General features: G+C 37.4%; 1 protein-coding gene across 1 annotated transcript in view; it reads left to right on the plus strand.

The window, feature by feature from the left end:
- Positions 1 to 13,366, plus strand: part of LOC122814381 — a 498,155-nt gene that overhangs the window by 408,169 nt on the left and 76,620 nt on the right. Inside the window, exon 11 of the mRNA XM_044086965.1 lies at positions 8,784 to 9,122. Within this exon, the coding sequence (XP_043942900.1) occupies positions 8,784 to 9,122 (339 nt within the window). The remainder of the gene's footprint in view (positions 1 to 8,783; positions 9,123 to 13,366) is intronic.

Below are 13,366 nucleotides of genomic sequence, written 5' to 3' on the forward strand. Positions count from 1 at the left end.
GGAACGTTGCCTTTCTATAGCTTCTGTCCCAGCCAAATTAAGCAGAATAAATGCCTTTGTATGGTCATCTTTATCAGAAAATGCAGCCTGTATGAAAATGCCATACTGTTGCTCAAACACTCTTTGGTTCTCTGCAATAGTACTGTCAAACACAAGTGCATTGGGTTTTCAAAATCCATCTGCCATGCCCACAAAGTATGTACAAACACTGAAAATATGGCCCTTGTTGTACAAAGAAACTGTTCTCTGAGCTTGTAATAACATTCAAGTACACAATCTTCTTCTTTCATTTTTTTCCCAGTTAGGGGTCGCCACAGTGGATCATCTATCCACTCATGATTGGCAGTGGAGTTTTACGGTATTGAGTTGCCAGCCCGGTGCCCAACCTTCCACGGAAGGCACACACATGCACGCACTCATGCCTAGGGCTGTATTCTGTGAAATAAATACTGTAATATTGTACAAACATTCGAACACTTTATACACTTCTAATAACTCTGATATCTTTGATTAATATGATAAATACATGCTTAGTGAAAATGTGATCATTTCCTTTTATTTTATTCATTTTATGCAATTTGGACTTTATTTCAAACATTTCCATAGTAATTTGAATATTTTTATCAATATCGGACATATCGGTTTATGCGAATTTCATTTAGAGCGTTCTGTATGCCTCGTTTCATATTTTGGTAATAAGAAATAGTGCTGAGCAAGTTTTAATATTTGAAATTCGTTTCTGACCTGTTTTGTGAAGTATGCACATTGTAGGGATGATGCACTCCATATTCCCCCAGTTTCAACTAAGTGCCTCTCGATCTCGAACTGAATAATTTGGTTTCCATCCTGGCTTCATGTCTTTTAGACATCCCGCTTCTGACACCATGTTGCTCATCCCTGTCCAACACAGATGACAAGCAGGTGGGGTATTTCATTTAGATGCTTTAATACATAGAAACACATTGGGATGGATAGCAGCATCATAAAATATAAACAAACTAGTTAACAGAGAGACCTTGCATACATACATGCTTACTACAAAATAGCAGTCAGACTTGCACGTGCTCAGTGTTTATACACTTGTGCAAGTCCTTGGATAACCTCTTAAAGGTACATACACAGACATTGATCTACAGCAGTGCTTCCCATAGTTTTGGCCATAGAATATAGACACTGTGATTAGTACACTGAAGTTTACTTCTGGGAGTTTCTACTAAAGGTCCAGTTTAGGCTTAATACCTGATGTTGTTTGAATGTATTTGCAGGACAAGTTTATTGGCTATCTGTGTTGGTGTGGAATTTTAAATAACTGAGAAGCAAATAGAAGTCTTTGACGAAGCCTTCTGGATTTTGCAATTGGTTAGCAGTGGTGTTTATATCTGGGAGATAGATTGATAAATGTACATGTTTTGTTAGATGTGGTTTTAATAGTTCTTGCATTCATTTTGGATGCAGCTGCTATTAGAGATAAGCCGTGTGCCAGTTGTAATAAAACAATACCTTTTCCTATAGCAGCTTTTTCTGTATAAATTAGAAAGTGAGAAAATGTCATTGATCAGATTAAAAGTTGGTTTATTTGATTTCTTGCTTTTTCCAAGGTGCAGCTTTAAGGCAGGGGATATGCCAAACCAGACTTCTATGTATTTAAAATAAATTGTATTTATTGCTTGATAGCCCAAGTGGGTAAGGAAAAACCTTTTTTCAGTGAAGGCCCAGTGAGAAAAAACTCTGAACAGAGTTCTGAGGAAAAAACTACAATAAAAACAGACGCAACATACTGCAGTAGTCTAATATGTGGAGCTCTAATGAAATACTACATTAAGAAAAGTTCAAAGGAAAGAGGAAGAGTAGGGACAATAGGAGGAAATAGTGGTAAAGTAGGGAGAGGTGGTGGGTAGAAGGAAAACTGGGAATTTAAGGAAATTGGAGAGAAGGGGAGATGTTTGCATAGAAATGGAGATGAAATAGTACAGCTGTGCTAATGGTTTGTGCTTAAGGACTCTGTAAGTCAGGTGTGTGTGATGTCATGGGACTTGTCAGAAGGTGCCACATTGTCCTTGTGAGGTATATAAGCACAGCCAGGGGTCAGTCAGGTGGTGTTTTAATTTTGATTTGAAACCCTTAATCTGTCTGTTTTAGTTGAAGTGGTACCTTCTTCCAAAGTATGGCGGCAAAACTGCAATAGAGAGCATCTCCAGCAGCATTGTTTGACTTTGTGATATTTCTATAAGTGAAATATTCAGGTCTTTGAATTGTAGTGAGCAGATAATACAGAGCTGTTGTTTATGCCAGAGAGCATACTTGTGCTTTGGAAGCATTGAAATGTATGTTTTTGTTTTTATACCAATGAATGAGTGAATGGAATTCACACTGCAGTTGGTGTTGTTGAGAGCTCATAGAGTGGCTAGAGGGGAAGAGTAACATATTGTCAGAGTGGGATAAGCATGGGAATGTGGGCAGATCACAGTGGAGTGTGTTACTAAAGATAGAAACTAGTAAAGGAACCAGGATCTATCTCAGCAGGATAACGTGGGATGTGGGCAAGTCACAGTGGAGTGTGTTACTAAGGACAGAAACTAGTAAAGGAACCAGGATCTATCTCAGCAGGATAACGTGGGATGTGGGCAAGTCATAGTGGAGTGTGTTACTAAAGATAGAAACTAGTAAAGGAACCAGGATCTATCTCAGCAGGATAACGTGGGAATGTGGGCAGGTCACAGTGGAGTGTGTTACTAAAGATAGAAACTACTAAAGGAACCAGGATCTATCTCAGCAGGATAACGTGGGATGTGGGCAAGTCACAGTAGAGTGTGTTACTAAAGATAGAAACTAGTAAAGGAACCAGGATCTATCTCAGTAGGATAACGTGGGATGTGGGCAAGTCACAGTGGAGTGTGTTACTAAAGATAGAAACTAGTAAAGGAACCAGGATCTATCTCAGCAGGATAACGTGGGATGTGGGCAAGTTACTGTGGAATTTGTTACTAAAGATAGAAACTAGTAAAGGAACCAGGATCTATCTCAGCAGGACGACGTGGGATGTGGTCAAGTCACAGTGGATTGTGTTACTGAAGATAGAAACTAGTAAGGGAACCAGGGTCTATCTCAGCAGGATAACATGGAGTGTGTTACTAAAGACAGAAACTAGTAAAGGAACCAGGATCTGTCTCAGCAGGATAACGTGGGATGTGGGCAAGTCACAGTGGAATTTGTTACTAAAGATAGAAACTAGTAAAGGAACCAGTATCTATCTCAGCAGGATGATGTGGGATGTGGGCAAGTCACAGTGAAGTGTGTTACTGAAGATAGAAACTAGTAATTGAACCAGGGTCTATCTCAGCAGGATAACGTGGAGTGTGTTACTAAAGACAGAAACTAGTAAAGGAACCAGGATCTATCTCAGCAGGATAACGTGGGATGTGGGCAAGTCACAGTGGAATATTTACTAAAAGTAGAAACTAGTAAAGGAATCAGGATGAATTTCAGCAGGATATCCTTCAGTATAGGGGTTTTGGCTGATGTTGAGGTACAAATTTTGATTGTAAAGAAATAATTGATTAAATAGTTTTGGAACCATGGGGGTCACATCAGTTCACATACCAATTACAACCATATAGTTTATGAAGATAAAGTGACTGACAAGGGCAAACATTTTTAAGGTCATTAAAATAGACCTAGTTACTAGGCCATTGTTCATATTTATGAGTATTTCATATGGAAGAGTTCAGAGAGATGCCATTGTACTTTGACCTCTCCAGAAGTCATACTGGTTTTAGGACCAGTAATAAAGAAGAAAAATGTAACTATTCTGAACTCTTAAATAAAGAATCAAAGAATCAAGAGCATATACTGCTACTAAACAAAGCAGTATCTCAGTAGCACTGGTTATCTAATAGATATGTTTTTCTTTATGATTCATTTTATGATCATGACTTGTACAAGGCATTTTGCAGAATAATTAACCATGTGATCCACAAAAGCGGTTTGATTTTTATGAAAGTACACCACAACTGGAATAGACATTTCATACACTTTACTAAAATCCTGCCATGATGTATTGTCAGAAGCCAGGCTTATTTATGAATCACTAGTGATTGACACTGTTCTGTGTTATCACAAGTGTGTAACAGCTGTACGTTTTCTAGGAAGGTTGAATTAGCATTTTACCTGTGGTGTTTCCTTTCCCCATGATGTAGAACATGCAAGTAGCTGGAGGGCCTGGATGCAGTCCCCACACCGGAGACGTCCGGGGTGGGGGGGGCTGCTGAAATGCTTTTTTTTTTTTTTATTATTTCAGAAGGCTGTTTGCATTTCTATGCTGCCAGTCTTTTGTGATGGGAATTGTGTGATGGAATCACAAAAAACTCAGCTTGTCAGGGAGATGTATTACCTCTGTATAATGGCATTATTTTCAAAAGAAGCTTCCTGTATTTTATAGATAAGGCCTTCGTATAACTTACACCCCCTTTTGATTTTTCTCTTTGTGCATTAAGTGATTTACTAAGGGTGCCATAATGATGTACTGTGTACTTGTCCAATGACAACTGTGTTGTAGCATTCACAACACCACCATAAGATTGACATGTGTGCAAGTGTCCACTGATCCCACAGATGAATGTGATGAAGTATTTGCAACTTACAGAGTGTAGTATGTGCTTGTGCGCATTGATGAATGTGATAAAGTATTCACAGCACATAAGAGAATATTGCCCAAAAGAGAATGTGATGGAGCTTTCACAGTGCATGTGCAGTGTGAACATGCGCATAGAAACTATTGTGGTGAAGCATTCACAATTCATGAGTTTGATTTGTGCATTAGCCTAGCAATGGTTACAGTTTTTACTTTAGGTTCCTTTGCCAGCTTTCTCTAGTAAATTCCAGTCACCTCTTGCCTATTGTCTATATCCCTAATTGCAGTTATCCCTATCTGCAGAATCTCCTTTCTTCATTCCAGTGTTGGTTTAGTTCTTTGGAAACTTTATGCTACTTTATGGATATAATGTTTTGTATGATTATTTTTATTCTCCTTAATGACATGCATCCAAAATCCCAGTCTCTCCTTTTTTCTTCCACCCCATTTCATCATCATCCCTTTCCACTTTGAATTATGTTTTTTTGCCTGTGCTATGTATAGGAGCCTTAACTGTGTAGCTGTGAAATACCCCTTCAGTTTGGGTAATCCCAGTCCTCCCTGTTCTACCGCAAGACTCATTTTATCCCACTTGACTCTTGCCATCTTCCCCTCCCAGAAAAATGCCCTTCAGCTCTTTATTAAGTGCTGTCCACAACTTCTCCTCTGGTTGATAAAAATATGCCTGACCTGTGTATAAGACTAAAGGGACTAAAACATTTTAACTGCTTGTATCTTACTATCCATATCCATATAAAAAGCTTCCATTTTCTCAGTTTTTGTATTATCTTTTGTTTAGTCTCTTCCCACATATCCTTAGCTTCCACACCAGAATCATCTTAATCCATACTCCTAAATACTTCATTTTATCACTTCCCCATAAATTTGGATTTGCTGAACCAATTCATATGTGGGGTACATAATTTACCGGTATTGCCTTTGTTTTAGCTTCATTCATTTTGTATTCTGAAAATTTTTAAACTGCCTCAAAGTGTTCAACAACACTGTAATGTCTCTTTCTGGTTTTGTCAGACAAAAGATAATATTATCTACAATTAGAGCCAGCCTTTCTTGACTACCATACCAATTATATCTTTGAATTTTTGATTCCCTTATTTTCTTTACTAGTGGTTGTAAATATAATACAAGTAACAAAGGAGAAAGAGGACACCCCTGCCTAGTTCCTGTGCTCAAGCAGAAATTATCAGAGAGGACCCTACCCACTTTAATGTTTACCTCCAATCCCTCATATATCCTCCTAATCAACCTTATAATTTTTTCAGAAAATGCAAATGCTACCATTGACCTGCTCGTAAAGTCCCAGCTTACTCTGCCAAATGCTTTCTCTACATCAAGACCCACCAACAACAGTGGTATTTTCTTACATTCTGCTTCCCTCTGGATCATCAATGCTCTGTTAATGTTGTCAAAATATTTGCCTTCCCTCCACGAAACCACACTGATCCATAGCTATCAATTTTGCATTACTTTTAGTCACGAACACTTTATAATCATAGTTTTGTATTAAAATGGGCCTGTATGAAGCTGGACCTGATGGAGCTTTACCCTCTTTAGGTATTACAACTATCACTGTTTTCTTCCAGGATGCTGGTACTTCTCCTGTTAAAATGCAATTAAAGAAAACCTCCCAGATCTTTATCAATTTTTACTTTCCTAGCTTCCAGACTTCCACAGGAATACCATCTATTCCTGGGGACTTTCCTGTAGATTGGTTATACATCACAATTTTTATCTCATCTCTTCCTACCCTAACCGTTAGTAATTGAGCTGCATCAGTCTCTAACCTTAGCATATTTAATGTTTCTATAAACATGTTAATTTGTATCTTTTCTTGAGTTCCGCATTTCCTTACTTTGTACAGACTTTCATAGAATTTCTGAAATATTTCAAATACCCTTACAGGATCTCTTGTTACCTTCCTTGTTATTGGCTCCTTAAGTTTGGCAACAGCCCTTTCTACTTTCTGTTGCCTGAGTCATTGTGCTAAAAGTTTTTGTGGTATAGTGTTATTATAAAAAAACAGTTGCTTAACAGCAATATTTCTAAACTCATGCATATTATTGAGGTAATCCCTTATTTTCTGCTTAGCATTCTGCAATTGATCCTCCTCTTGTTCTGTGAGATTCCCCCTATTCTGCAATACATTAACATTTGTCAGTCCCTCTAAATAGTTCTTTTTACTTCTTAACTATAACTGACTTTATTTTAGTTCTACCCCATTTTTAAACTCCTTCTTAATTTTATCCCACTTCCATATTTTCAGAAGAAATTTCTATCCTCTCGAATAGCTCCTTAATAATCTCCACTACCCATTCCTTAAATTCCTCTCTTTTCAACAAATAGGCAGGAACGCACCAGTGCCTCATTTTTATTTCATTACCCTATGTTTTTATTTTAGTTATTATTAGCACATAATCTGAAATAGTTATTGGGTGCATATCAAAACCTTCAGTTAAATGCACATCTGCTTGTGAAATGTAAATTCTGTCTAACCTAACCCAGTTTTTGTATTTTGTGGAAATAATATGTAAATTCACTCCAAACTCCTGTTACTGAATTCATATCTTCTGTGCCAAATAAAATATTTTCATAAGTTTCTTCAAAAATCTACCCTCCTTTGTTATATTTTTCCTTCTGGGCCCTCCAGACAAATCTTCACTGCTGCAAATCAAATTCTGGTCCCCACCTATAAGTAATATACCTTTTTGAAAACTGATTATGTCTCCCATAATTTCCAGCTTCCAGCTGGGAAAATCCCTGAATGCTTTCAGAAAACATTTTTCTAGTCAGTTTCTCTTTTCTTTTTTCCCCTTAGCCAGTAGCTCTCCATCAGACTGTAACCAGTTTCTCTTTATCAGATTGTCTCTATGGAGACATGAGAACCAGACAGCCAATTTCTCATTATCAGATTGTCTCCATGGAGGCATGAGAACCAGATACAGAATTGCTACTAAGCATACATTCTTTTGTTAGAAAATGCCTCATAATATTCAATATTATTTTTCATTTACTTGCTTTCTCTTAAAACTTGTTATTAAACCAATCTAAGGTCCTTAATCCAGTCATGGGTCTACATCAGAAGCTTGAACGGTTAAAAGAGCAAATGCTCTTTGATTGAGCTATAAATATCGAAGGCACTAAATAGCGAAGACATGGAACAGTGATTTTTTCCCTGGAAAAAAAATCACTGGCCTGTTTTCGGGAGGTTGCCATTTCCTCCACTGTGGTGCGATCTCAGAATTGGTATATTTAAGTACGGAGTGTGGAGGGGCACAGCTCCCCACATCTGGGGGTGTGGTGGGTGAAGCCCCCACTTTATGTTGTGATTGCATTTTTTTTTTTTTTTTTTTTTTTTGCGGAGCAGTGATAAATCGCTGTTCCATGTCTTTGCTATTTAGTAGCTTTGATATTTACAGCTCGATCAAAGAGCGTTGCTCTTTTAACCATTTGAGCTTGTAATATAGACCCTCCAGTCATTCCCCCATGCAAGAATGAGAAAATGCACATTAATTTTTCTTTTCTCATGCTCTTTTAACCAGGCTTTTTTTTTTTTACATTGCAGTGCCTACAGTTGCTAAAACTGAACAAGAAGAAAGGGAGAAAGAAGAAAGAAAAGAAACACCAACTGCTGTTTATAATCCGTATTATAGTTAAAAATAGCTAAGAAAACTTTACTTCATAACATGTAAAGAAAACCATACACCACAAGAATAGTATTATTAAGAAAAAAATCTTTATTTAAAGTTAACTTTCTCCCCTCTCTTCCCCTCTTCAAAGCATTTTTCTGAACATTAATGACATGAAGTAGGGCATATGATTTAGAGCTCCCTAAAAGTCAAACTAATTCTGAAAAAGTCCAATATTTCCAGATTTTCTTGCTCAGTCATATTTCACAAATATATCTATTGCATTGTAATACTGCATTAAGATACTGATTTTATTGCTGTTCATCTCCATCTGGTGGGTTCAGTCTTGATCTCATCCCCAGGAATGTCACAAGCAGATGCCGTAAATTCCTGTGTCAGTGGGCTGACCTCTGTGCATTCTGTTATGTAATAGAAGTCTACAGATATAATGGATTGCAATTTGAAAGGTATTCATCTTGTCTTTTTCTTTATTCCTTGTTTCACAGAAAGGTGCTTTTAGTTTGGAAAGAGACATTAAACAAGAATTTATAAAACTGCATCAGGTTCTTGAAAACAAGAAACAAAATCTCATCCAGCAGCTTAAGAATGAAGCAAATATGCTGAAAGGTACAAAAGAAAGCCTTGATCACATTAAGCAGAACATTATTACCTACCACACGGATGTGAATGACACTAACTTGGAGCTCAAGAGTGAAGAAGTAGGAACTCTGAACGAGACTAAAGAAAAATATGAATGCATTAAAAATGGTGTTATAGACACTCGAGATACATTGCCTGACAATAACAAGGAATTTACAAAGCAGAAACCTGATGGATTGTTAACTGTAAGTATGCTTTTCACTTCTGCTGTAGTATATTTGTTTGGAAAGTGGAATTATGGGGTTGACAGCTGAGAAAAATAAAATTTTGGGTAACACACAGTCTACAAAGTAATGTGCTGAGTTCTGAATTATTGTTTGTGTTATTGCATCTCAATTATACGTGAATTTGTATAGGTCACTGAAAGTAGTACATTCCTTTACAGAAACAATTATCTTATTGTTGCATGATTCTAATGTTCCAGTATTTTTTATATAATCCTGGCTAGATGTTAAAAAAAAAAAAAACTTCAAAGAAACATAAAAATACTAATATCTGACAAATGAAAACAAAGAAGACTGAGACTGAAGTTCTAGTGGCAGTAGAAAGGTAGCCAGGTCTGTCTGAATTGGAAATCGCACAGGGAGGCTTAAAGTGAGATCATTTTATTGGGCAGATATTTTTTATTTGGTTTAGTCACATTTGAGACTATAAACTCTGCTGCTCATCATGCACTTAGCAGTGCCTTGTGTAGATGCAGGCACTTCAAAACTAAATTTTCCCTATAAAACTTCCCTCCTGTAACTTTACCCAGTACTTTACCCAGTACTCAGTTGTGCAAAGAGCAACTGTTTAGATGCTAAAGATCATTGCCACATGACTTACATGACTTCAGTCATATATAGCCTAATTTTAGTTTCTGCCCTTACAACCTTCAAGTTAGCCTGCTGTACCACACTTTTATAGTTCATCTGAAAAGGGTCTGACACCATGATTGGGCACTTTCCTAATTTCTCAGCTGGCAGATTGGTAGGTATGGGTATCCTGAGACAAGGAATTGTCTTGTGTTCACTGACAACAAACAAATCCATAGAGAAATGGATAAAGTTTGCAAGAGATGTAATTACACAGTGTCAGTGAAGGCAAGACTCTCACACAAAAGTACTCATAATAACAAGCATGTTGTCAGTAATAAAAGCATTATACCCACCACACATAGTACTGACCCAACACATAGATCAGCTTATACTGAGGCACTTAAAAACAACCTTCCTGAATCCCAAAGATGTCCTAGACATTCATTCTATGAAAAGAATCCTCAGCATCCCCAAAAGCACTCCACAAAAACAACACCCAACACAGCACATACAGCCTCATCTTTTGGAGCCTCAACTACAAAGTCCATAAGACAAGCCAACACACTACCCAATATTTTACTCATATGAGACTCTAGTGTGAGAAATAAGGAGAAAATTATGATCACTTGTCTATCAGGGTCCAGAATCTGCCAAATCATCCATGCACTCAAGTCATTTGAACTCGAGTACCAGTACGACTCAGTTATAGTCCACGTGGGTTTAATTGACCTGAGACATACCTTCCTGGACAATATGAAGAGAGAAATTATGGAGCTTTCTGTGTGTCCCAGGTTGGTATGTGCCTAGCTAACTGAGTAGCATTGTACCTTCACCAAGGATGATGTTACAATATGAGCAAAATGTGATTGAATTCAGTAATTGGCTTAGTATCTGATGTCATTCCAAGGGGGGGTGCAAATTTTCCCAGCATGGGAGGATATAGTTAATAGACCATTTTGTCTTTTTTTTGTTTTGCATTTTACCAAGGATGATCTCCATCTGTCCCTCTAGGTTTTGAATATTGACTAAGGCATTGTCCTCCCCAATAGTGCCTTTTTTGGGGCAATGCCAGACTGGCAATGCTTCTGATGTAGCAAAACCAACCCAAGGGAATCTGACGGTGTTATTGCTCAATATCAGGATCTTAATGAGAAGCTCCACTCCCTCCAGGCTCTTGGCATGCTGGAGAATGTGGTCATCTGTGCACTTACTGAGAAATGGTTTAAAGCCGTGGAGGGCACCCCTGCAATGCAGAGCTACAATGTCTTCCACACATTCAAGCCAGCTACTGCAGGGATAGGGACCAAAGGTGGAAGAGTCTCAATCTATTTCAACAACAAACTTGCCTCAAAACTAGTTGTTTCCAACAGACTATTGAGAGGTGATTGATTCTTGGCAAACCAGGCACCCTTAGGTGGACCTTTTGTATAATTGCAAAATGAATATCATCAGAATTATTTGATCTAGGGATTTAACCTTTGCTTGCAACATAAATAGGACACGGTGGGATGGGTATGTGTGTCTCTGGTATAGGCTTCTCATCTATGTGAATCAAGGCTCTTCTCCAACCTTATTTAGCAGGAACCTGGATCAGTGGATGAAAATTCAGAAATACAACCCAGGTCTAGCACCTGTGTCTCCAATCAACAGATGCAGCCTGTAAATCTTGCTCTAGCTTACATATACCCCTTAAAATAACCTTCAATGCACATGAGCTTGCAGGATACAACTGGGATGCTGCTTGCTAGGCTTATAAAAACACCCGTGTGGTTGTTAACCCATTATACACCCATGAACCTACGAGGAAACATCACGAATAAGAAATAGACATACGAGTTGGCAAAACTCCACACTGAAGTCCGCACACAGGGACAATACTCCCCACATTTCCCCTAATTTAGTATAACAACTCTGAGGTTGTAATCCCTTTGGAAATGTTATCATTTATTTGGAGGCCCAGAGTGTTTTTTCAGGAATTTTTGCTGTTGTCACAATATATAAATTTATTACATTTAAAGTTGGGATTCTTCTGGAGTAAATGGATTTGAAAATCTTGATTTTTATTTTTGAGTTTTGTTAAAATCAGTTATAAACAATTTAATTTCAGGACAGCATAGTTGTGCATTTGTCATTCTTTCATGTACAACTACAGCTGAATGGGGTGAAGAAATTTGTTGTCTGTATATTTAAATATTGAAACTTGCTAAAATGTGAAGGCTAGGTAGTCTTCAGTATTTTTAAGTTTTATCAACATAGTCATGCTTTGAACATTTCATTACCTCCAGTAGAGGAACTGGATGTGTGGTACTGTAAAGGTCACAGAGTTGTGACTGTGAAGTCTTTTTTAGGGGTTTAGAATATCGCTCTCAACATTTTAAAGCCATTGTGTGTAACACTTATGATGGGGTGTTGAAAGTTTGGTATTATATTAGTTTGTTATTATACAATGACTGGCCAGTAATATTCAAAAAGGAACACGCTGATTGGTCAGCCCAACCAGCATGCCCATTCTAAATCTGAGAATATACCAATGGAAAAAGGCCCCACCCAGACTTTTTTCCATTAGTATATCTCATATAATTTTTACTTTTCTTTCTTTTTTTTTTTTTTTTTTTTTAATAAATTTACAAAACTGAAGACCTCAAATGAATGTGAGAGATGGCACAGAGAAAAATAAGAAAATAATCAGGTACGTTCTGCAAAATTAAAGAAACATAACCTGATTAACCTTTTATTTTCACTGTCTCAGCTCTCCTGAATGTTAAAAGTCTCCTGGTTTCTTTTTTCTTTAATATAAATTAAAAAAAAAAAGCAGTGGAGATCTTCCTTTCTTCGTTGCTTCCTTTGCACAGCACTGATGTACTGCATAAGTCTGGGAATGCAAGTCCCGTATGCATGCGCAGTACATTCGCCCTCATGATTAAACCACACCAGCCGTCAGTAGAAGCAGACAAAAGACCTGTATTTGTTTCTGGTTCATGTAACATTAGGGTTGTTTTAACCATAGCATGGTAACCTATTGGTCATGGTCTTCCACTCACATATCAAGATTCTGGGGTTCTTTCCTAACCACTGGTTACCTCTTTGCATGTTCTCCCTGTGTCTGTGTTGTTTTCTCTGAGTACTAAGATTTCCTCTCTTTTCTGAAAAACATGCCAGTTTGAGTGACTTCACTAAAGTGTCCTTATCATTTAAGCTGCCCAGTTAGTCTGAGTTAAGGCTGTCAGGGTGTCTAAAGGACCAGTTGACTAACTGGTCAACAAGAAAAAAAAAAAGGAGTTTTGCATTTAAGAGAGGTTTAGTCTGAATCAGAGTCTATGTCCACTGAGCTACATGAATTGTATCAAATGGTAGAAAGTGGGACCAAGTGAAAGCATTTGGTTTCTTCTATTGCATGTACCTGTCTCTTGGTCTGTGATGTATCATGTCTTTCAACTTATACCTCAGGAATCAGTGACAAAGGGCCCAGATCAAGGATGTCTTTAATATTAGTCATTAAGAAAGCTGATTAAATTAAGAATATATGAATTAACATACATTTTATAAAGAAAAAAAAATCTGTCACTGTAAAGTATTTTATTTAGCCACTATAAATATCCTATTTTTACCACAAAGTCAGCCATTTTGTGAAA

The sequence above is a fragment of the Protopterus annectens genome, chromosome 10.part0, assembly GCF_019279795.1.
Source record: "Protopterus annectens isolate FY-2018-M chromosome 10.part0, PAN1.0, whole genome shotgun sequence".
NCBI lineage: Eukaryota > Metazoa > Chordata > Ceratodontiformes > Protopteridae > Protopterus > Protopterus annectens.